We start from the raw sequence: 22,856 nt of genomic DNA, 5'->3' as shown, positions 1-22,856 counted from the left end.
AACCCCCATTAAAAGGGAGTTGCAGTAATCCAACGTGAGGTTATAAAAGCATGGATGACAGTTTCCAAGTTGCGTCTGGAAAGAAAAGACTTAACCTTTGACAGACATCTGAGGTAATAGAATCAAGATTTCACCACCCCATTTATGTGGCCATCAAAACTAACAGCAGTGTCGACTGTTACCCCAAGATTAGTAACCAAACTTTTCAGGTGAGGGGTACCAGAGGAAAAATTGCTTCTGTTTTACGTTATTAAAATTTTTAAAAATTTAGAGTCATCCATGACTTAACAATCGCTAAGACAATCAAGCGATTGAAAGGTAGATAAAGCTGGCAATCGTCAGCATATAGATGAAATGAAATACCTGATCAACATCGCAAGCCAGACGTAGTAGGACAGGAAACAGTCGTTTGTGTAGCTTGTACATAGGTGGCAATGTATTCTCTCCTTCAGCCATCTGGGCACTCTTCCCAACCATGTAGACCACCATGCTGTGGAGCAGCTCACAAGCTGCTACCTACATCAAAGACAGGGAGTAATTCTGAGCAAAGTGGATGTTGATAAGTGTGACTCACAGAATTTTCTTTTTTTAAACTCCAAGTGATGGTAAATAGACTGGCAACATAGTGCTTTTCTACTCTGAGCCCTCAAAGCATTTTATACAACTAATTCATTCACCCAATCACACCCATTCACACAAGCACGTTTTCTAAGTTGTTAAGTGCTTACAATCTAACATTCATACACATTCCCACTCCGATGGATGTATCGGAGAGCAACATGGGTGTAGTATCTTGCCATGTTCAAAAACGACTGTTAGAGGACTTACTTTAGTTTGTCTGTCACTTGTGGAAAGAGCCAGCTCACTGATCCGAGGCAAAAATGGGTCGAGGAAGATGACCGGCTTCATGTCCTTGAATGGCACTGCAAAGCTGAGTCTTTTCTCAGTATCCCAAGACACAAATTTCTTCATCATTTCTTCTGAGGAGACCACTAAATGCCAGAGCAGAGGCTTATGGTAACAGAAATACATCACAATAACAAATCGATGTAAAATAGAGTAGAATATTTAAAAAAAAAAAAACTTTAAAAAGGGTTGGTTTTAGAGATCCTTACCAGTTACAAGGTTTCTATTTAACTTTCCTCCCAAGTGACCGAGTAGCTTCACTACCCTCAGCCTCACCTTGACAAGAGGAGCATCTTCCTACAAACAAAGGTTAATATTAAGTTTTTGGACTCGTTGCTAAATAAAAAGTAGTTCAATGTTATTGATCGTGACTGTTGTGTTTTGCATTTATACAAAAAATGGAAACACCCAATAACACTGAATTGTGCATTAATCTGGCTGTGTAGTGACTACAACTGATATGGTGGTTGACACATAAATAAAAACAGAAACGTCTTAATTAGGAGTTTTTGTTATAACAATGAGACTTCTCCTTTATTATGAGTATTGCATGAGCAAGTTGCTTCTAATCAATTACCATAGAAAGCTGGTCGGATTTCTTCAGAAGCCTGCTCATCACCCTGCTGTATCCTCTGTCACTTTTTGAAGACAAAGACGATATCACCTCCCAGTTGCTCTCATCTTTGTCTAAAGTAAACAACAACAGATTTACACTTTTTGTTTATGATATGTCCAACTGACCAGCTGTGATTTAGCTCAGCTATCATCCTTCTTACTGTCAGTGGAGGAGGTTTTCAGGTATCCGTCCAGAATAGGAAGGACACTGGTGTAGCAGGGCTGCATCGTCTTCAGAGGAATGTGTGAGGACCAGTCCTCAAGAGCATCTAAGGCTGCGTTGGCCAAAGGAATGTGGCTCAGGCCTAATTTCAGAGCAGTCTAGACCCATTTACAAGTACACACAGACGTATAAGTCTTCAGAATCAGGTAGCACAAATGGTAAAAATTACAATTAATGAAAAGAAAAATTAAACCAGAGCTTTCCCACTTTGGTTGTTTATCCTCTTAGCCCTATCAGGGAAATATAGAAAACTTACTCACACCATTAAACAAGGTGCAAAGGCAAACTGGCTTTTATTAATTCATTTATTTTCATTTTCTTAATAAAAAAGTGGCTCTAAAAGCAGTTTAGAGCCAAAAAAAAGCCAAGCTATTCAATAATTTAGCCATTATTGTTAGCTAGCTAGGCTAACTGTTTAGCTTTTATTATTACATTTATTAATTCAGCATATATTCAATTGTTGACACTAATAACTACTATTTAATAAACATATTCAAAATATTTATCTAAAATTTTCCGATATTTTATAGTAAATAACCATTTTTAGCAACCAATTTACCTGATACATTTTAGCTAACGTTTGCCTGACAGCTAGCTTGCTAAGTACTTTGCTTGTAGTTGCACATACTTGGGCACCTGCTGTTAAATGTCACTGGGTTGAGATTTATACTCAACTGGTTATTTGTTTGTTTTGTAATTAAGCTAGTTCTGAATATTCCTACAGCCTCTCAACTATCACTGCAGCGGAACATTAGTGTACATTAGCGTTTTTTGCACAGAAATATATCATTAGAAATATATCATGGAGCAAAAAAAAAAAAAAAAAAAAAAGAATCCCACCTCAAGAGCAGGACAATAGGCCTTGATGTCCAGAGCTACAATGTTGTGGTGCAATGAGAGGACAAAAGTCAAGCAGGATGCCAGGAGCTCATCTTTGTACTGCTTCATTCTGACACACACCTAGCCAGAAAAAAATGTCACATAAATACATAAAAACATACACTTTAAATTCCACAGTACAGCTCTATTTCACTTTATAGTAGCAGAAAGCATGTTTACAACATTCCTGCAAAAGCGCTGTAATGAGAAGCTACCTCTTTTCCAAACTTGGAGAAGAGTGCAAAACAAGCAGTTTTCACCGAGTCACTCTGGGGGGATGTCGAGTTTCTCAGTCCAACTCCCTGTTCAAAGGCAGATATGTATTATATTATGTATTTAATGGAAACACTTACGATGAACAAGCCTCACCGGCTACATAGAATCTTAATGATAAACAAATTTATTCGACTTATAAGACATGATGAAACAACTTGATATTCTTGCTTCATGAGCAGCTGGCAAAATTCATTTTTCAAATATCCCAAAAATAAAAAACCTACCTGGTAGTACTTTATTCTCTTGGCAATTTTCATGGTGACAGAAAGCAGCTTGTAAAAGCCACTGACAAGAGGATTTCTTATGGAGTGGAGGATGAGCTCATGACTTAGGGGATACATCCAAGAGTGAAAATACTCCATGTGTTTATTCAGCAACAACTCACTGTGGAAGCAGGGGAAAAAAAGTTTTCACTCCAGTTGTGAAACAAAATATGGGTGGCTGTTTCTTATATTATAATGTGATGTAAACCAGTGTCCAAGGTGGAAGACAGTGGAAACTGGGGCATAAAAAAATGCATAGATCAGCTGTACTTGGCCAAATTCACACTAGTGGGAAAAGCACATATAAAAAGAATCCCACACAGTTCCGCTCCCATGTGGAAAAAGTGGAAAGTTCTGTCTCAGTTACCTGCAGAAGTCCACCAGATTGATAAAGGCGGTGAAGTCTTTGACCTTATTGGGGAGCAGGTGAGCAGTGGGGTCGGACGAGGGCAGGATGTGGGCTGCATCATCTGGAGCCTGGTCAACACAGAGATAAGTGGCAGGTGATGAAGGTCAACCAGCAGAAAAGCTTTTGAAAAACTAAATGTGCTCTGTTTAAACTGATGCTAATAAAAATACCCTGTGCATCTGTCAACTCCCATATATGGGTCAATGAAGAAAAATACATAAAAACGTAACATTAGCGTGAGACCCTACCTCCTCTCCTGTTGTTACTTTTTGCACTGACAAGTCCAGTTTTTCCACGATACGCAGAATCGACTTCACCAACTCGTCATACAGGAGACGGCTCAAAGACCCGAGAGCTGCATTCTGACTTTCAAACGCTCCATCCAAAAAACCTGAATCCTGCAGAGGACGGCACAAGTGAGGAAGTGAATGAAATGCGCTGCTTTCCAAATGGCTTTTCATTTATGACATTTTCCAGCCACAAAGCATGTTTTTAACCATTGAGAGCACATAGAACATATGTCAGGATCAACTACACCTGAATATTAAAAACAGTGAACACATGAGGCCTTCAAAGGACGTCTGCATAATTTTAGCTACTGACTTTAAAGACTCCTTGCAGTTTAACAGCAGAACATAGACTTTTCTATAGATATGTAAATGCTGTTTCAAGATTACACAGCTAAATAATATGTAATGTGTAATATGCATTTTAACAGGCAAGTAAGAACATAAATGTACCTTCAACCGATCGCAGTCTAAAAGGTTTTTATACAGAGAAAGGTAGTCGTGACTAGCTGGAACTTTCCACTTCCCAGTGCGAACTTGGGAAGACTCAGAGGAACTGCTCGATGTGTCCTGCAAGATGATGGAGAAATGTACTTTATTAGAACAATAAGGAAATAATTCCACACCAAAAAAGCCTTCAACTTATTACAAACTGTACACATTTGTGTAAAAAGAAAAGTCTGACCTCAGAAAGAGTGAGGGGTTTTGAGCAGACGCGGATCAAGCCTTGGTGAACTGAAAAAGAGGCAAAGATAAGTGTCCTGTCCTCCAGTGAAGCATTTAAACAGCCATGAATAAATAACAGACGTTAATAAAGGGTTAAGGGTGTTTGAAGCAGGTCCAGTGTGCTCATGATCCACTCACCCACAGAGCTAATGAAACTCCATAGAACGGGTCCTTTAGAAGCGATGGCCACAAGCACCTTAAGGATGGACCTGGTGCAAGCAATCTGCATTCTCTCGCTGTACTGAGGAAAGCTGTCGATCTGCACCACAAGGAGGCGCTCTAGCAGTGGTGTATATACCTCTGGAATCTGGGGTCATTGAAACAAACAGGAGATTACAGTCCAACGTTATTTGCTGTTATTTAACTTAACGTCAAAGTAAACTGCAACAGAATATATACCTTGTCCAGGTGAATAAGAACACTGGCTATCGAGTCCAGAAAGCTGGGCAGCTGGTAGAAGCTGTCATCCTCCCCGTCGGACTCTGTCAGGTACATCTGCTTACAGCGCTGAATCAGCTCGGTGTACATCAAGTCTACGTCCTGGGGGCAAACCTTCTTGCATGGCTATAAAAAAAAAAAACAAAGAAACAAAAAAGAAACACTCATTTCGAGCCACATTGTGTTGGACTCCATCAGAGTAGCTTTGCATGATTCACAGTTCAAAATAATCCATATCTATCTCACACTGGGCCTCGGTGCACACAAGTCCGTTTTAAGCATACCCTACAACCGGGAACAACTGACTATTTGAAAGCAATGTACAGATCTGTTTTAGTTTACAACAATTCATTCATATGGACAGACTTTATCTACTTGTTACTCAAATGATTTGCATTTACTACAGCTATCACAGGAGACAGACGTACCGCTGCAAAGAATCCATATCCTCGTATGGCAATCGACAGCTCTTTGTATGTCGAGTCCATGGTCTTAATGATGCTGCAGAACTTCTGCATGAAGAACTTCAGCTTGGTTTTATGCTCCTCGATATTGTCAGCCACCAACAATGCAACCTGACAAATAATCACAAAAAGCATCAAAATATTTAGACTCTTAACCTCAGCGTGCATGTGCAGAGACATGCCACTGATTTTATTTAGCGTGTATCCAAGGTTAGTCCGGCTGTGCCTTTGCAGCTATGACTTGAAGTGTTTCACCTGTTTGAGGAAGGCCTCAAGTGCATAGTAACTCGTCTTCTTCATTTCCCCATTGATGTGTCCACAGAGTTTGGACATGACTTCAAATAAAGGTTTGTAGTGGTCCATGAGGCAGCTGCTGAATTGGGAGGCATGTCTGGCGAGCAACCTGAGGCCGGCTGTTAAAGAAACAGATCAACGAAAGATTACTTTTTAAAAGTTTTATCATTAGTTTGCCAAGAAATCACAAGACTTACCAAACGTGACTGCATATCGAGTCATGTCCATCTGTATAAAAAAAGATAAAGTTTATAGAAACATAACAAAAATGTTAAATATTGATGAAAATGCACTCTCTGAATTACCTGGGGACTGATTGACTTTAAGGTGTACTGAAAGATTTCCTTGGATGTTGCTGGGTCTGCAAATCAGGAACAATTACAAGTAATAAATAGTTCTTATGAATCTAAGCTGAAACAGGTGAGCACTCACCTTCTTCCATGGTTTTAGTGAAGTTGACCATTAGAGCAGTGATTCCTCTCAGACATCCAGCAACCACTAAAAGCTTGGGTTCCTTTGTTGAAGAGGTCATCTGCAAAAAACAAAGATGAAACCAGCTGGTGCTGTCATGCTCATCAAACAGTTTTTTTTTGTTTTCTTTTAGCCTTTAGTTAATCACAACTTTTCCATCATTCTTCTGTATGAATGCTCCGTACCTGATCTTTCAGTTCTCCTAGGTAAGCCCTGTAGAGTTTGTCTGAGCTGTTGACCATCTCACTGGGATGAACTTCTGCAAGAACTCCCAGCAACTCATAGACTTTTCCAAGGACTATAAAAAAGGTAACAAATAATAATCATAAATGAATAAATTAATCGAAACCCTTTTCATCTTTTTTACTTCCTTTTTTTTTATTAAAGTGGCACTCGCCTGAATCTGGCAGTCTGCTCTTCTCACACAGCTCGCTGTAATATTTGTCAAATATTTTTGTGATTCTAAAGTTTGCAGCAACACTGGAAGCCTTTGTAGTTTGGAGAACCTAATGAGACACATTAACAAGGATGATCTTTAAGAAGAACAAAAGTAAAAGTCCAGTTTTAAATCTTTTAAATTCTAAAGTCCATTAAAGAACAAACATTGCAAGATCACAGGAATTTAAAAATCTGTTTTTAATGGATCTCTTCCTCAGGTCTGAGGGCAGTTCCTGGAGTCTAACTAGAAACCAACCTTAATAAGGAGCTCCAGCACTGGGGTCCTGCATTTGGCTCCTTTGTCTTTTGTGTACACGATGATGCATGTGTCCTTAAAAGGCACAGAATTACCAAAACATTTACACATATAAAAGCAAATCTGTACTAGTAACAGTGCTGATGTAGTTATACCTGTCCTCTCACCGGTCACAGGCCTGTCTTTACCATGTAACACACAATAAAGACATGTAAAAAAAATAAATAAATAATGGAAAAGAATACTTACTCTTATGTCAGTGGCGTAAGTCTTTTCCCAACCTTTGAGCGTTGGTGAGACTTTGTCCAAGAACTTCTCCAAAAAAAACAGGATTTCAATCCGAGTGTCCCGCAGCTGGAAAACAGATATATCAGCCAACAGGAGAACTTAACACTTACTTACATAGTTGTTTACTATAGTTCGAGAAACCCACCTCATCCAAAGCCAGGGACTTCTTGAGGAAGGTAAGCAACCCATAGTCTTCCGAGAACAATAAAGATGTCTGCAGTGCTGGATGCCATAAAAAAGATAAAAAAAAAGACGGATTAAGAAATCTTAGTACTTTTTTCATCTGTGCAATTTTAAATGTTCTGCTACAGACCAACAGAGCAGGTACTGGGACAAACATGGTTGTTAAACTTTGGTAGGATGCTGACAGATGACCAGGGTTTAACATTGCGCTTGTTTTCTAGTAATATTAGCGATCTGTGTTGTGTACTGTTGGAACAAAAGAGTTAAAGCCCCCCCTGAGGAATAAAGAGCAATGGAGGGAATCTGTGGTTGCATCGACATCCTGCAGACTTCTGATCTGTGCTGCAAAACTACTGATTTTTTGTGCTTTTATAACATTTAAAACCGTTATTACTATTATTTCTTCAACAATAAATATTTGCATTTAAGCTGTAATGCACCTTGAAACTTTCCTTATCATCAAAGAATCACGTGTGTTCTTCTTTGTTGTGTTTCGACTGAACGTTACCTCCCACCAGTTTTGGCGGAAGAGCTTGCATCAAATTGATTGATTAAAAAAAGTTATCGATGTTACTAATGAATATTGTCTGCACGACGAACACATCAGTACCATCTAAAAAAAAACCCAAAACCCTTATCTTTCAATAGATTTGACGATGATCTGCAACAGAAGCCCCAGAAAGATAAAATTGCCGTATTGTTAAGGGAGGTTGGGACGGACAGTAAAGCGAGCGTTTAATGGAGTTTTTGTCTTACCGAGTTCATTCTCGGTTGCTGTTACCATGCACTCCTGTACCAGATCACCGATAATATCGTGAGATTTTAAAGCTGCCGCTCTAGTGTCTTCGTCCGAAAGTGATTCGTGAAGTTTCAGAAGCAGCCCTTGGATTCCTCCTGCAGCGCTGCTGTGGGAAGACATAGCTGGAGTGATGGCTTAAGCTAGCATTAGCAAAATAGATGTGGATTTATCTGGTAAGCCCGCAAACAGAGAACACGTGTTCTTCTAACTAGCTAAACACTGAACATTTCAGACTGTCAGCACACAGCCATTCAGTCCCAAATCCTTCGCATCAGGAAGAATCACAATAGCATGTAAGCTGCGTGTGTTTCAAAATAAAGGCCCCGAGTGTATATTTAATGCCTATAAAGTGACAGGGGTAATATTACACTGTAAACAGACGTTACTATTTCGAGAAGAATTTCACTGTAGTTTCATTTATCTACTTGTGAAATTTTAATTTTGTAAGATTTATTTTGAAGGTCTCTACCGGATCAAACACTACAAATATTTGCATATTAGAAAAGCGACAAAAGTATAAATCTATTCTTTTTTCTATTTTTATTTTCTATTTATATCTACCTTGGAATTAATGCGTTTAATCGTTACTTAGGGTTTACTTTGAGGTAATTACCGGAAACGTACCGATATTATTGTGTCTGCTTTAACGCTACGTCATACGCGAAACACTGACCTCTAGTGGTCACAATATGCTTTACATAATTAACTAGTAAAGAATTTATCTTGAAATACTTTTTTTAAACATTTTTTAATGCTGTTCTGTTTGCTTTGGACTAGACAGAAAACAGAGACATACATTTCAGGAAAATTAACTTATATTCTTAACTTATTAACCTATATTCTTATATCCACAGACCTCAGTCAAACATTCGCATGACTGCTGCAGTTTGACTGAGGAAGAATAAAGTAGTCGTGGTAAGCCAAGCACATGACCACTTTAAGATGACAAAGCAACAAGGTGATATATACCAGTTTTTAAATTGTGTTGATAGGCCACGTAGGCGTGTTTTCTCCTCAATAGTTTCAAGTTCAAGTTCAAGGTTCTTTATTTGTCACATGCATAGTTATACAAGTATAACACACAGTGAAATGTAGCCTGACACGCTCCTCGACATGTGCAAAAATTGGGGGGGGGGGGTGTAGAGGAAGAACATTATATATATACAGACATATAGTGTATATACACTGGGTGAATGTGCAGTAGTAGCAGCAGCAGTTTCGTAGGTTTACTGTCTAAGGACAGCGCTAGCAAGCACTCTCTGCTTATGACCCCCAAAAAACAAAACAAATAACTGCCCGTTTGTGTTGGTGGAAAAATGCACCATGTCGACCAATCAAAAAATTATATGGCAACATGACATTTGGTAGTTTAGGAAGAGAGGGAGGTTTTAGGAGTGACTGCGAGAGAGAGAGACAGAAAGAAAGAAAGACAGCAGAAAAAGAGAGAGAGCGAGTTTTGAGACGTGAGAGATTTGTGACGTTTGCCGTGTTTGGAGTGTGTAGTGAATGTGTTGTCTTGTGTAGTTAGTGTGTAGTGTTGTGGATAGTTTAGTGTTGTGTGCCAGAACAATGAGGTGACTGCTGTCTCCAGATAGAAACAGGAGCAGTGATACACCTGCTGCTGTCAGACCTGCAGGTATCAGGCTGTGATGTTCTCCTTTAAAGGGGACAAATAATTTTTTGAAGTGGCACAAATAATTTGTGTGGCATGTTATTGATTGCATTAATACAGTAAGTCAAAATGTAAAACTTGACTGTAAATTCAGACACGTGAGGTTGTGCTGAAAAGAATGATACCAAGCAAGGAAAAGTAAAAGTAAATAGTTTTTAAAGGTGAAATGTAGAGGGAAAATCAAAAGTGGACAGACAACATCAAGAATGATACCTCTAAAGAAATCAGTTCTGACTGTACAGAGTTTATAATATAAATAATTAGCATTGAAAATATCTCAAATTTACATTAAAAACACTTACTCAGTAAATATGTGTACCAGAGAACAAATATTGATCATGATTATGTATTCTGGTAAATGTCATGTAAAAGTATTTAGCAGAAGTATCACAGGATTTAAATGGGATCCTCAATTTCACCACTAGAGGGCAGTGAATACCAATGATATTACACCCATCAGTAGTGTGTGTGTGTGTGTGTGTGTGTGTGTGTGTGTGTGTGTGTGTGTGTGTGTGTGTGTGTGTTGGCAAAAGGCTCATAAAACAACTAGCTTAAGTGGCAACATTCCACATTTTTGAGACACGAGGGTGGGGTTTCTCTTTCTTTTTTTGAAGCTGATGTTTGATATTGTTATGGGCCACAGAGGTCACATTGTGCCTGACTGTCTCAAAGGCTCTGTGGGTCTTGTGGTTTGTGATTGGCCCTAGGCAATGCTCTATATCCCAGTGCGATAGAGAGTGACCTGAGAAACTGATTTTTCAATCATCTACTGACGGGGAGCTTAAAACAAGTGAAACAGTAAGAAAAATGTTTTAAAGTTCAGTCCACTGCACAGCATCAGAATATCATTCAACCTCTGTCAGATTAGTTTCCTAAGAATTCTGCTACTGACCAGCTGAGCGACGGCATTAACACTGCACTCTGCATCCATCCAGCCAGTATGACCGTCACTCAGTAACTGACTTACTGTTGACGCGTCAACACCTGCTTAGTTATATAGACCATAACCAGAGTGAAAAATGAACCACAGACAATGTGAGAGTGTTTCATAGTGAGGAGAGCAGGAACCCACACTGGTGACCCTGTTATTATCAAAGTGTCTGTGTCAGCCTGAAGGCTCACTATAGACGTCTAACCTGGTCAGTCACATGTGCTCACATTACATTTGTGTCAAGAGATTAAAAAAAGCTAAGAGCTTATTTTGTTCCTTATCTTTAGCACTCATTGATACGAGTGACAGGATGAAAGAGGGTTGGGTCGAGCCCTTCTTTATGGCCACTGAGTATCAATAAGCATTATTTAAACAATCAATGCTGTAATTTGAAGCTTTTTATTCTTTAACACACATACAGTATTGACACTCAGACCTGGGCTGTTACTGTATTACTTTTATTGTATGTCATACCACGTAACACAGGAGACTCACATCCATACACATGCAGCCAAACACAGACTGATTTCACAGTATTGTGGCTCTTCTAAACCCCAACTGTTGTATTTCCCCACGACAAATTCAGATTTATTGAATATGGACCAACACACAAGTCCCCTTGTCCCCCTTGGGAGTGGACTTGAGGGTTGTTGACCTGTTATTTATCATCTGAGACATCACCTGAGCCAAGGTGTGAAAAAAGGCAATGACTCTCAGGACCATTTGGTAGACCAATCGGCATCCCGCTGCAAGCACAAGTACAGTAATTCATTCAGTCATATGTAATATATAACTGAGGTCGCAAGCGAAGGATATTTTCAGTGCTGATATGCTTTTTTTTCCTCCTGTCCCGTTTTACTGTATACATCGGAAACGTACTCACATCCAAAGTAAGAACGTTTGATTAACAGATGAAAGTAATGTTTGGTTTGTGGGAAATAAAAGCAGGGCTTACTTTATATTGTCAGATAGCTGACTTGATGTGTAAAGATTTTCCAGGGATGTTCATCTAGAGATCTATGATTATTTGTCCTTGTAGGAAATCTCATGAGGGCAAAACAAGTATCCATGACGCAAATGACTCAGCACCTAAGAGCAGTTTGTAAAAATCAAAATGTATCCACCAACAGCCCCATTTCTATTCAGAGTCATTAGATCTAAACAACTATCAAGTTCATGGGGACAATCGACCTTATGGGTAGGCTGTACTAACCCCCCCCCCCCCCCCCTCCAAAAAAGGCAAACAGTTATTACTTTTAAATATATAATTATTATCATCTGGGTACTGATTTTAAAAGTCACCAGGCATTAGTTTAGAAAGCTTGTCCGTGTCCTGCAAGCACAGTTCCCACTCATTCTTCTCCTTTAAAAGGACACAGAGTGGTGTGCCTTTCCCAAAGGAATGTCCCATGTCCAAAAAACGTCCTGATCCAAGAAAAACAAATTGCAAATGGGAAACTAGTGCAAACCGAATGTGTCTGCCATACAGATTTGCTGTAGAAGTACATTTACATAAGCAATCCAGGCGAAGTCAGTGAAATCTTTGCTGCCTGCATGCATGCCTGTATATACACCATATACAGTAATCAGCAAAGGAGTCAATTAACCTATACTCAGTGTTTACTTTATTTTAGAACCAGTGACCTATGAATGGCATTTCAAAAATAGTTTTGTCAGAAAATGTCAAATCGGTTGGAATAGATAGTTTTATTTTCAGAATAAAGGTTTAATCACTCTTGCTTTTCTGAGAGCTTAGCACCAGGCACCTTGTTACATGTTTTGTAACCGCAAAGTGATCATGATGTTAAAATCACCATACTGTTATCATAATGTCCAAACTATTTATCATTTAAAGTCATCACATCACTGGTAAAAAAGTTTCATTTATACACTGTTTACCTTCAATTTAATACTTAACTTACTTCTTCCCAAGGCTTTCTGATAAAAATAGAAGCAAAAATTCAGCGCAGCACCTGAGCCTGAGTCAGGTGAAGTCACTCATTAAATAGACCTCCCCGTCCGGCATCACAGCGCCCCTAGCGGTGGCAGTTTTTATAAAACAAGAATAGAACATATGGTGTTTGAAGTTACGCCTTTATTTTGAAAGGAATGACCGGAAGGTTCAGCCTTCTAGTTTGGTGTGCTTTTCACTTTAAAACTCCAGACACCTGTTGTTAAGGGAGAGACCACAAAAATGCCAGTGAGGTCACACACACACACCCTAACCGAGCTCCAGTTTACATCACATGGAGAGAAGAGCTGACGGAACACGGAGGGGCTGAGGCGGACACCGGAGGGTTTGGGACACAGCTGTGAAGATAAGGACAGAGCGGTGTCTGTGGATTAATTTATGTGTTTTTAATGCTGCCCATCGGACACTTTTTCGCTTCAGGATTTTTCGGGCTGCAATGTTTCAGGACTTAACGGCAGGTATGTGATTTTATTTGATAGATTAGAACTTTTTTTTGAGTTTCTACTGTAGAATATGTGTGCTGGTAAATGCTTCAAGCTAACAAAATAGGATAGAGAAGTGAATAAAAAGTGCGGGTTAAGTCGCAGTTCTTTTATTTAGATCCACGCGAACTTCGTGCTTATCTTTTTTTTACTTTATTGTTGGATAACGAACTTTACGACACAAACACAAAGTCTCTTTACCACGAAAGATGAATGAGTTTATGCTGAACTTCACTTTTCTCTTCCAGTCATTCTGCTCAGCTAAACTCAAATGGTGGCCGCGGGCTGGCTCGGAGAAGGCAGCAAAAGATGATATTTTATGATCAGAGTGTTGCTAGTTTAGATTTATGGACGCCGAATCACCCACTCTGTCATAATGTTTCACTGACTTTAACGAGGATTAAATCTGACCTTTATTTGAGTTAGCAACAAGTCAAAAATCGCCCCGCTGTTTAAAATTAACTTGAAACGTCATGCTGTTCTTGATCTGCGTGTAGACGTGATGGGGCCACTCTGACTTGAGTAGCGGCTTAAATGTACACACGATGATCACCCCCCCCCCCCCCCCCCTTTTAGATTCATAACACTATACACAGGGCTGTATATAACATTATAGCTACAGATTTGAACGTTAACATTTCATGACTGCTGTGTTGAATGTGGTAATGCGCCAAACGTGCAGAAACGCTACACTAGTCAGTACATTGTAGTAATAGCAGTAGTAATCTGTAGTTTGGTGGTCTCTGTCACATTATGTTCTGTGCTGTAAATGTTGTAAATTAAATAATTACTGCGTGAAAATGCAGATTATTTCGATGAATTCACATCACAGCAGTTTTCCACATTGTTCAAAGCACCACACTGCTTGCGAACTGTACATATTGACCATTTCATGCTCACTGCAGACTGTCACGATTGCCAGTGCCATAGAAAACGTGGAAAATCCACCTGTTGAGTATCAACAAATGCCCGATATGATTTCTGAGTATGCTGATTATCAGTAAAAGATTTCTAGCAGTGGCAAAGCTGGATGAAAAATAGTCTTGTTGTACATGTTGCTGTTAAAAGTTTATGTCCTCTCTGATTTCACATGTGGTTGTATTGAAGTTGTGGAAAAGCTTTGTAATGTCATCTTATTGTAATTTCATGTTTCAGGATTAGACACCTTCTCTCTCTGTGGAGTGCTCTTCATCCCTGCTGGGGTGCTGTTTTTAGTTTGAGAACAGAGCTGATCTGAAGGACACCAGGCATCAGGCCCGAGGGCCACTGGACCATAAAGGCATGCTTGCTGCCATGCTGCGCCAAAGTTCTGGCGGAGGATCGGGCGGTGGTGGTGGTGGTGGAACCAAACTCTCTCTGGGTATTTCCCGACTCTCCAGCTCCAGCATGAGTTCAGCAGGACCTGCCAGAGCCTCCAAGAGCGGTTCGGTGAGCTTGGACAACCCGGATGTCCTCGCCTCCGACCCAAACTACATCATGCAGCTGGTCAGCGACGTGCGCAAGTTTGCTGACGTGCTTCTGCAACTCAAAGAGGTGTTCAACTCCAAAGGTATGTTAGAAACAAGAGAATGCAATCATCACGGCACATGTGCCACCACCTTTAAAAAAATCTACAGCTGATTAAAAGTGACACAAACACTCTCCTGACTAAACAATAGATAATAACGAACAGTTCAGTTATTATTACCACATTAGTTACCATATTAGGTGTACACGCATCAGAAGGCTCGCTTAATCTGGACTCTTTCTGCTGTTATGAGAGTGTCTTTGGGGGTAACTGTGAGTGGTTTGTTTCCACAACAGTGTGCCTGCTGTGGATGTGGGCTTTTTCAACAAATTACACCAATGAGTACTTCCATGTATTAGCAATGTTTGCCTGTTTCTTAACTAAACACTGCACACCTCCTCTGCTTTTTTATTATTCTGTTTCAGTCATAAAAAAACCAAAACACTTGATTGGTCTTTAAACGCCGGGCTTCTCACGACACAGAAGTGCTGAGTAGTGTTGGAACGGCGATTTATTGCTGAATGTAGCTGCCGGTCCGCTCTTGTGCACATACTTTTGCTGTCACCGCAGAGGACACAGTCCGGACCCTATTTACCTGTTTTTGTCATGTCCCGGCCTTGACTGCACAGTCAGTGAACCTGCCTTATCTCACTTTCACTACGGCTCTTATCTTTCCTGTAAAGTAGAAAATAATGTGTCTTAATTGGTCTCAGACAAAATACACAGTGAGAATTGAATAAAAAGTTGGCGCCGCTCTGATCTGTTTTAAACGTGATACAAACCCCCCCCCCCCAAAACAACAGCAGCAGCATTCCAGCTGGGCTATACTGACAGTAAGGAATTTAGATGGAATACTAAGCCAGTTATTAATGCGTTTCCTTTAGACAGTTACCAATCTACAGGGAAGTAAGGTCTGGACTGAGGTTTACGCCATTCCTGCTTTGGTACGTTGTGCATTAGCTTTTGGATGAGACCCAGATTTGTTAATCCCCAGGTCTTATTAAGATGAGGTCAAGGTACATATGGTGGTGGGGCTGTCCCCTTTTCCCCCCATTAGCACTGCCATGACACTCAAGCTTTAGGAAAAAGGAATCCCAGTGGTTTTTTTTGGGTTTTTTTTCAGCAAAGGTCAGCAAAGGTGCTTGACCCGGCTGGGCAGCTTGAGAGACTTTTCAGCGACCCGTCAGCACGCCGCAGATCAAAGCAGTAAATCATCATGTGCGAGCGACTGACGTCTCCAGTTTTATGGGGGCAGGAGGAGACTTTATTTAGGAAATATACCTTGAAGCCTTTACCGCGTCACATTTTCTATGATTGACGACTTGGTCGAGTGTAATCAACAGACAGTTGTGTTTTCATTTAGTTTAATAGCAGATTTAATATATCAAAGTCAATACATAGAGTGCTAGCGCAGGTTCTCGCTGTGGATCACGGTTGCATAGCTGTCATTGTAGATATTTTTGCCTTTGGTTACTGGGGTTAAGAAACCGGTTTGTAATCTCTGTTTGTCTCCTAATGCTAATTACAGTCGTTGCCTATGTAACTGCACATCATTTACAGGTCTAGTAAGCACAGGCTCCGTCATGCCAGTGTAGTCGTTGAGATCCCAACACGTGATTGCAAAGCTTGTGAGTATCCCCATTGAAAGGCTTATTTTGGCTAAGTACAGGAAAGGGCAGATTTGGGGAAAACGGGGCAGATTACGATGCAGAAAATGGATCTGCCCGCTACTGGGGGAAGTGGCAAAAAAGTCGATCGCGGCTCAAGCAAAAGGTAGAGTTAGAAGTAATGTTTAAAGGCTGATTGTTACATCGTGAACCCATGCAAGCACGGGGCAGGGTCTTACAGAGAGGCTACCAAACTTGGCAATATGTACTGATTCAGGAAATAAGTCTTTATCTTGATTGTATCAGGGTGGTTTTTGCTTGTCGTGTCATTGTTAAGGTTTAGGGCTTCAGGGCATTAAGGGAGTGCGCTAACAGATTGTTGGAAGTCGCTGACTTGTGCTCGGATTGGGTTTGATTTAACACCCCAAGGCCTCCTCCCACCCCACCCCCAAAATTTATGGCCATATTGTTTCTGTGGTGCTTCACAATAGAGGCAACCTCTCATTACCCCCAGCGCTTGCTGAAACTGGAGGGAACCCTCCTTTTTTTTTTAACGACACAGAGTGACGAGCGACAGTCAGCTCAGAGCCCCTGTAGCCTGTAACACTGCCTGTATTCACAGTCACTGATGTGAGTCTGACACTCATTGTCCCAGGAGGCATCTCCAGACTATCATGCTTCTGCTAACTGGCAACTTTTTGCAGAAACGATTCTTTCCCAAGTCCAGAATAGCTGCTGACCGCAGGACTGATCCCACAGGGGCTTTTCTCAGCCTGTGTTTTATTTTTCTGGCAATGCACATCAACCTTAAATGGTGATTAGTACTTAGTGCCTCTTGAGTTGTGGGTCAGTGACGCATGTCTGAATTGTCTTTTGCTAAGAGAAATCTGTTTATCCTCCTGGATTGCTGTTGGGTCAATGTTGACAACATGTCATATTCACAGTGTGACAGATACTTTTGGGGGCGTGACTTTGTCCAGTGGTTGCTTGTGAAAGACTTGTTAGTAATTGGATGGAGGGGATTGTTATTTTGACATATTGTTTTGCAGATGAGCTGTGGAGTTTGCCCTCATGGCATTTGCGTACAGCTGTAAGTAGAGTCTTTCCATCATATGATTTGTCAAGCAACTATTTAGCCCCTAATGTGTCTTCTTACAACAAATAACAAACTCCAAGCAACAGACTGTCACTTCTCATCGTCTATTTTAGAGGTGAGGGAGTGCCTGTCCTGATACGATAGGTGTGCCATCGCTGTTGTTGTGAGTACCGAGGAGGATCGTGGCCAATTTCATGTGTCAGCTGCGCAATAAGGAAAACTGCAACACTAAGCAAACCATTCAGTGTAGGTCATTCAGACATTTACTGGCCCAGTTTTGTGTTTTCACTCAACCATAATAAAGCCGGTTAGTGTAATATTTAAGACTATAATATGGTTTGTTAATGGACTTATATTTTATGTAGAAGCTAAATAGCAACAAAAGCTTTAAAATGTTCAATTTAGCCTCATTCCTGCACATCGCAGGTGTTGCTGATAGAATGAGAGATGTGGACAGCTGCTGTCGGCTTAACTACTTTACAAATCCGTTGAATTTAAAGATGGTGGCAGACTAAACAAGCAGTCCGTCTGCATACAGACAGCTTTGATTTGAGCTTTTTCAATGTAGTTGTGCTGTTGCTGTGTAAAACCAGCAGGGCTTTTCAGGGAGGAGATGAATAAGAAAAACCAGGGAAAAGACCCGAGCACAGTGAGTAAATCGTGTAATTCTGATGCTTTTCTAGTTGTCTGGTCAGTCTTTGAACAGAACAGTTTTAACCAGATTAGCATGCTGTAACAAGGCATTAACAGCAGCTGATGCGGTGTTTCATATATTCCCTGCATCGGTGTCAGGGCGTTTCCCTGTCGGTCAAATATCTGTTCCCTGTTTCTGCCTTAATTTGACACCCTGTATTTTTCTATGGACTGCTTTTGTGGACTGCTGATATATTGTGACTACTATAAACACGCAACTTCACATAGAAAATCTTAAACTCAGATCTGCATCCACTGCTTAGTTCATTGTGTGTGTCCTACACTCATGTTACATGTACCCTACATTGCTGTAGAACAAACCACACACACTTGTTTAGCGAATCTCTTGAATTACATGCTGACAAAGTGGGCCACAATGGGGTTTAAAGCCAAGTCTTTAATCATGCATTATAAATGAAGTGAGATTTCAGTGCAGCACGTGAATGCTGATGTGTCCAAAGCCCGTGGCCTCAGCAGCTCTGTGATTGTCAAATATTGCACAGTCCCCATCATTCTTTCTGGAAATGCCTGCGGTGCAGTACACGTACATAAAAACTGGGTTTTATTACAGCTTCGTCATCATTTGTCACGGTTATGATCTGTCAGGGGGAATGGATGACTCGTATGGCTGCCCTCTTTAATTCAGCCTTTGAGTGGTAGGTGTCCTCTGTTAATCAGTGTGGGTTTTCAGAGGTTTAGATTGTGTTGTTCTGGATTTTAATGATTAACAGGTGGCTTCTAAAAGTGACCTGCAGGTGTTGAGTAATGTGTAACGGCATCCTGTACCTTGAAAAAAGAAATTGGTTCAGCTGGTTCATTCATGGGTAATGTAAGTTTAGCAAGTTGCATATTGGCGTTTTGGACTTTTTTTGAAATTTTTTTGAAGTGAAAATATTTTCCCACATGTCATAACGTAAGTGCCCGTCTTTTTATTTTTGTGTCTTTTTTTTGAAAGCCGGCTGAATATCCTGCCATGCTGAAAAGGCTCTGTGGGAAAGTGATTCTGATCTGGGTCCTCAGAGAAAGCCCTAATGCTATTTTCGTAATTTGTATTCCAAATCACCGCTTGTGAAATACCAGCCTAAAATTAGCCCTTCTTGTACTTTTCACTAACCGTTCCAGACTTTCTTAATGGCCGCAGCTATGCTGTGTTTAGACAGTCTCTCCCTCTGGGTCTGGGATCCACTGTAATGCATGCAAGCTTCTTCTTGCCTCCAAAAAGTTCCTTTTATGGTTCTTTTACTGTGCCTGTATTTAAAGTTGCTGTAAATTATCCTGAGCACAAGATAATAAGTCTCCCCAATATGTACTTACATGCAAGGTTTGGGATTCCTGGGATCTCGATTTAATCATGCTGGACACTTATCTTGTAAATTAAGCCTCCTAACTGGATTTATTACATTAGCTTAATTGTTCTGGGGGATCCTTGTTTAAAAGCACAGCTATTGTCTTGGTATTAGTTGATGGGCTAGAGTTGGATAGATTTTTGGATTGTTCTCCCTCCCTCCCTAGGATTAAAGTACAGAGTCTTGTGACATATGGCAGGTCAATTTATCCTCTCTGACTGGGGGAACAAAACATGTAATGATGCACCCTGTACAGAGCGCACTGAGCTGACTATCTATCTTTTGGCAACAACAATGTGTACACTGAAGGCAGGCTGTATACAGGTGGCAAAGCCATGCAGACTTGTTGAGTTTGATAGTCCAACATGACTTGAAGATTTGTAAGTTGTTTTCAAGTTGGAACCCTAGGAAGCTCCCTCTCTGTGCGTATCCCTCTCCTTCGTACACTCCAGAAAGATTTACACTTATGGGCACTGTTGTTGTGGGAGCAGCTTTGTTCCAGGAGGCTGTCGATGTCTGCCACACACCGAGATAAAGCTCCAGGATTCCCACACTGGGCACGAGAGGTTTAGATAGACTGTGGGAGCTGAAGCGGGAATGTGCTTGAGAGAATCAGCCCTTGGGTATTCTTTCATATATAGAGTAGAAGGTTTTTGCCCATATAAAAAATGGATACTGAAGATGTTTTCTATGTGTGTGAAAAACAGGCATATAGCAGTGTCATGTTATTCTTATTAATATTACTCAGAATACAGATAATAGATTTATTAAAGGACTCTTTGTCTGTGTAAGACTTTCTTTTGCCTCTTTTAATTAAACTTGAAGGCTGAAGATTTACTGAGACTATGCAATGACATCAAGACTCTATGGTGCAAATTATTCATCCATTAAACGGGGATATCCAAATTAATGCTGACGGTGCATGATGGTGCTCATCCAGTTCAGGGTTGCAGGGGGCTGGAGCCTATCTCAGGTGGGGTACACCTTGGACAGGTTGCTGGTCTGTCGCAGGGCTAACCCTAACCTTGGTGCATGCTTGCATGCGACTGGACCAACCCCACGCTGTTTACAGCTCATAGCTCTGTTGGTACCTGCCAACAAAGCTGATGGGAGTGCATTCATTGAATTATAAGCACAAAAATTAAACCATTACCTTCCCAGTCATTTGATAGAACAGAAATAGGTCATGACTAATATAAGAGAAAACTCCTTGGTTCATAACTTTGAAAGCTTTTACAGAAGAGTGGCAGATTAGCACTGGCTCTAGAGCCCAGAATGCCTTCGCTCCTGTGCACGTTCTGAGTCTGCTCACGCTGTTAATTGCAAGAAACAAAACAGTGCAATGTGCTCAGTTAAAATGCTTGGTATGGTTTTCCCAGATTCCTTTTTTATATTCGGTGTAGTTCAAGTTGGAACTATACAAAGCAATGAATGTCCCTGAAGTCGACCCTTTGCAGCGTGCTAAGTTCACAAAACGTGGAATTCTTGAATGTTTTTTATTGACTGAAATGTACTGTTTCAGTCAATTAAATGCCTTGACAGTTATGAAAGTAACTGTGTTTTGAGGGTCTTTTTAAAGCTTTTTAGCCCACAAAGCCCATTCTCCCAGGATTAGAATGCTAGTAAAGCTAAACAGTGTGCTCTTGTTCTCAGTGCAGTGTTTGCCCCCAACCTCAGCCTCCTCACCACCCAATTCTGCCCCTTGACAGGTGTACTAAAGGGGCCCATCTGTGCACTTGTTGGACAGCTCTCCCAACTCTGTCCTGCAGATTTTCCTTTGCCCGTACTCTCTTCAGTCTAATGCCTGGCCTGCTTGGCTGCAAACTAGAGGTTGCACTGTGGGGGTATTTGAAGTTTCTCTTTAAAAAAAAAAAAAGCATAGTTGGAATGCCAGCCTTCAGGGCTTTGCGTCCACAGTGGGCGACAGCGGCAGGGTGGTGATCTGGGGGGATATCTAGAGAGAAAGGTCGCCTGTCTTTCGTCTGTGACAGACGGCTCCAAATAGAAATGAAAGAGGATGAAAACAAATTCTTCACTCTACTGGGCATCTCATTTCTATTCAAAGGATTAAAGAGGGAAATATCTGATGGGTAAATGTGTCATTAGAGAAACACATCTTGGGATTTTTCACCTGTCTTAACATGTTATTGGATTTTTGTAATTGTTATTAATATGGTTATAGCTTGTTCTTCTCTCTGTTAACATGATGGCACGTTTTCTTAATTATTTTTTTTAACTGCTAACAAGCTTGAAAAAGGCAATTCCCAGCAGAGTGGGAACAAAAAAAGCCCCCTACCTGGGTAGAAGGTGCTGCGTGTCTAGCCTAAGGGTATTTTTTTTTCTTCTCTTGAATGACAGCTCTTTGTGCATGCAGCCATGGGAAAATGGCTTCAAAGGTAAAGCAACAGGGAATGGTTTGGCATGAGCATAGAAACGTAGGCGATGTTCCCCTGCCTTTTTTAACCAGCTGAGTGTAATCTGCTAATCCACAGAGCAGGCTGCCGGTGGTCTGTCGACAGAGGTGGAACACGGCCGTTGACCACAGGAAGTTTGATGGGGAGGGGGGATATCGAGGGGATCTATAGGCCACCCATTGCAGTGACCTGGCAGAGTGTTAAAGGTTAAGTGGACCTATTTCGCAGGATTGCCTTATAGTTGCGCAAATAGTTTGAAATGGTGGTGAGGTCGTTTTTGCCTGTAAGTGAGAGAGGTGGTAGAAAGTGGCATTTCACTCTTGCCAATTAAATATGACTCCTTTACAATAAAAAGGTTATTGAGTCAGACAGTGATTGATTATTAGACCTAAGGGTCAAACTATGCTTAGCAAATCTTACCGTAGCTTTTGATGAATGCTCAAGTTACTGCCACTCCAAAGTGCCAGCTGGTTATTTAGGGGGTGAGTCAAAGGAATGTCCTGCTGCGGTCTTATTCAATGGGACACATGGAGTGGTTTTGATTGACATTAGTCATGGGTTGCCTGTCCAACATATTATTTAGCCCCCTCTGCCTTGAGCTGCTTCCATCTGATCGGAGCGGCGCAGACCCGGTCGTGACACGTTTAGCGATTTCACACTCGTTTTGTGGCAATGCGCAGCCTCTGTCCTCTCAAATGTTTTGAAGCATAAATAATACATTGCTCCCATGATTTGCAATGCATGAATGAGCATAGCTAGGGTCGCAGCAAAAGGAATGTTGCCAAGTCATATTGTGTCAGACCCAAGTGGAAGTTTTGTGCCTCAAAGAGTCGAATCATTGAAGGCCCAAAAAGTGAAAGCTGGCATGTGGTACACATCAAGCAAAGACGTTGGGGTTGCAACAAAAGTGGCTAGTTTTAT

At 40.9% G+C, this 22,856-nt stretch overlaps 2 protein-coding genes across 3 annotated transcripts in view; one reads left to right on the top strand and one right to left on the bottom strand.

The window, feature by feature from the left end:
- prkdc (protein kinase, DNA-activated, catalytic subunit) overlaps positions 1 to 8,457 on the bottom strand; it is a 31,382-nt gene extending 22,925 nt beyond the window's left edge. Inside the window, exons 1-25 of one of the 2 annotated variants that reach the window (XM_085467766.1) lie at positions 8,173 to 8,457; positions 7,379 to 7,455; positions 7,195 to 7,299; positions 6,946 to 7,020; positions 6,649 to 6,757; positions 6,437 to 6,549; positions 6,213 to 6,312; positions 6,086 to 6,141; positions 5,978 to 6,008; positions 5,742 to 5,899; positions 5,451 to 5,597; positions 4,984 to 5,148; positions 4,723 to 4,891; positions 4,544 to 4,593; positions 4,312 to 4,428; positions 3,820 to 3,969; positions 3,530 to 3,639; positions 3,124 to 3,283; positions 2,839 to 2,925; positions 2,585 to 2,704; positions 1,683 to 1,842; positions 1,484 to 1,593; positions 1,116 to 1,203; positions 829 to 992; positions 364 to 516 (exon numbers count right to left, since the gene is read on the bottom strand). In XM_085467766.1, the coding sequence (XP_085323892.1) occupies positions 364 to 516; positions 829 to 992; positions 1,116 to 1,203; positions 1,484 to 1,593; positions 1,683 to 1,842; positions 2,585 to 2,704; positions 2,839 to 2,925; positions 3,124 to 3,283; positions 3,530 to 3,639; positions 3,820 to 3,969; positions 4,312 to 4,428; positions 4,544 to 4,593; positions 4,723 to 4,891; positions 4,984 to 5,148; positions 5,451 to 5,597; positions 5,742 to 5,899; positions 5,978 to 6,008; positions 6,086 to 6,141; positions 6,213 to 6,312; positions 6,437 to 6,549; positions 6,649 to 6,757; positions 6,946 to 7,020; positions 7,195 to 7,299; positions 7,379 to 7,455; positions 8,173 to 8,335 (2,937 nt within the window). In that variant the 5' untranslated portion in view covers positions 8,336 to 8,457. Of the gene's footprint in view, positions 1 to 363; positions 517 to 828; positions 993 to 1,115; positions 1,204 to 1,483; positions 1,594 to 1,682; positions 1,843 to 2,303; positions 2,391 to 2,584; positions 2,705 to 2,838; positions 2,926 to 3,123; positions 3,284 to 3,529; positions 3,640 to 3,819; positions 3,970 to 4,311; positions 4,429 to 4,543; positions 4,594 to 4,722; positions 4,892 to 4,983; positions 5,149 to 5,450; positions 5,598 to 5,741; positions 5,900 to 5,977; positions 6,009 to 6,085; positions 6,142 to 6,212; positions 6,313 to 6,436; positions 6,550 to 6,648; positions 6,758 to 6,945; positions 7,021 to 7,194; positions 7,300 to 7,378; positions 7,456 to 8,172 lie in introns of those variants that run through there. The other variant, XM_085467765.1, reaches the window with a different exon arrangement.
- A 4,541-nt stretch (positions 8,458 to 12,998) lies between these two features.
- The window catches only part of arhgap29a (Rho GTPase activating protein 29a), a 33,076-nt gene continuing 23,218 nt past the window's right edge, over positions 12,999 to 22,856 (top strand). The window contains exons 1-2 of the mRNA XM_085467763.1: positions 12,999 to 13,248; positions 14,428 to 14,821. Coding sequence (XP_085323889.1) covers positions 14,554 to 14,821 — 268 coding nt within the window. The 5' untranslated portion in view covers positions 12,999 to 13,248; positions 14,428 to 14,553. The remainder of the gene's footprint in view (positions 13,249 to 14,427; positions 14,822 to 22,856) is intronic.

The sequence above is a fragment of the Copadichromis virginalis genome, linkage group LG9 (assembly GCF_057382275.1).
Source record: "Copadichromis virginalis isolate Kocher_CV1m ecotype Utaka linkage group LG9, C_Virginalis_male_GT1.1, whole genome shotgun sequence".
NCBI classification, from domain to species: Eukaryota; Metazoa; Chordata; class Actinopteri; order Cichliformes; family Cichlidae; genus Copadichromis; species Copadichromis virginalis.
This window is presented reverse-complemented; position numbering and strand designations above follow the sequence as displayed.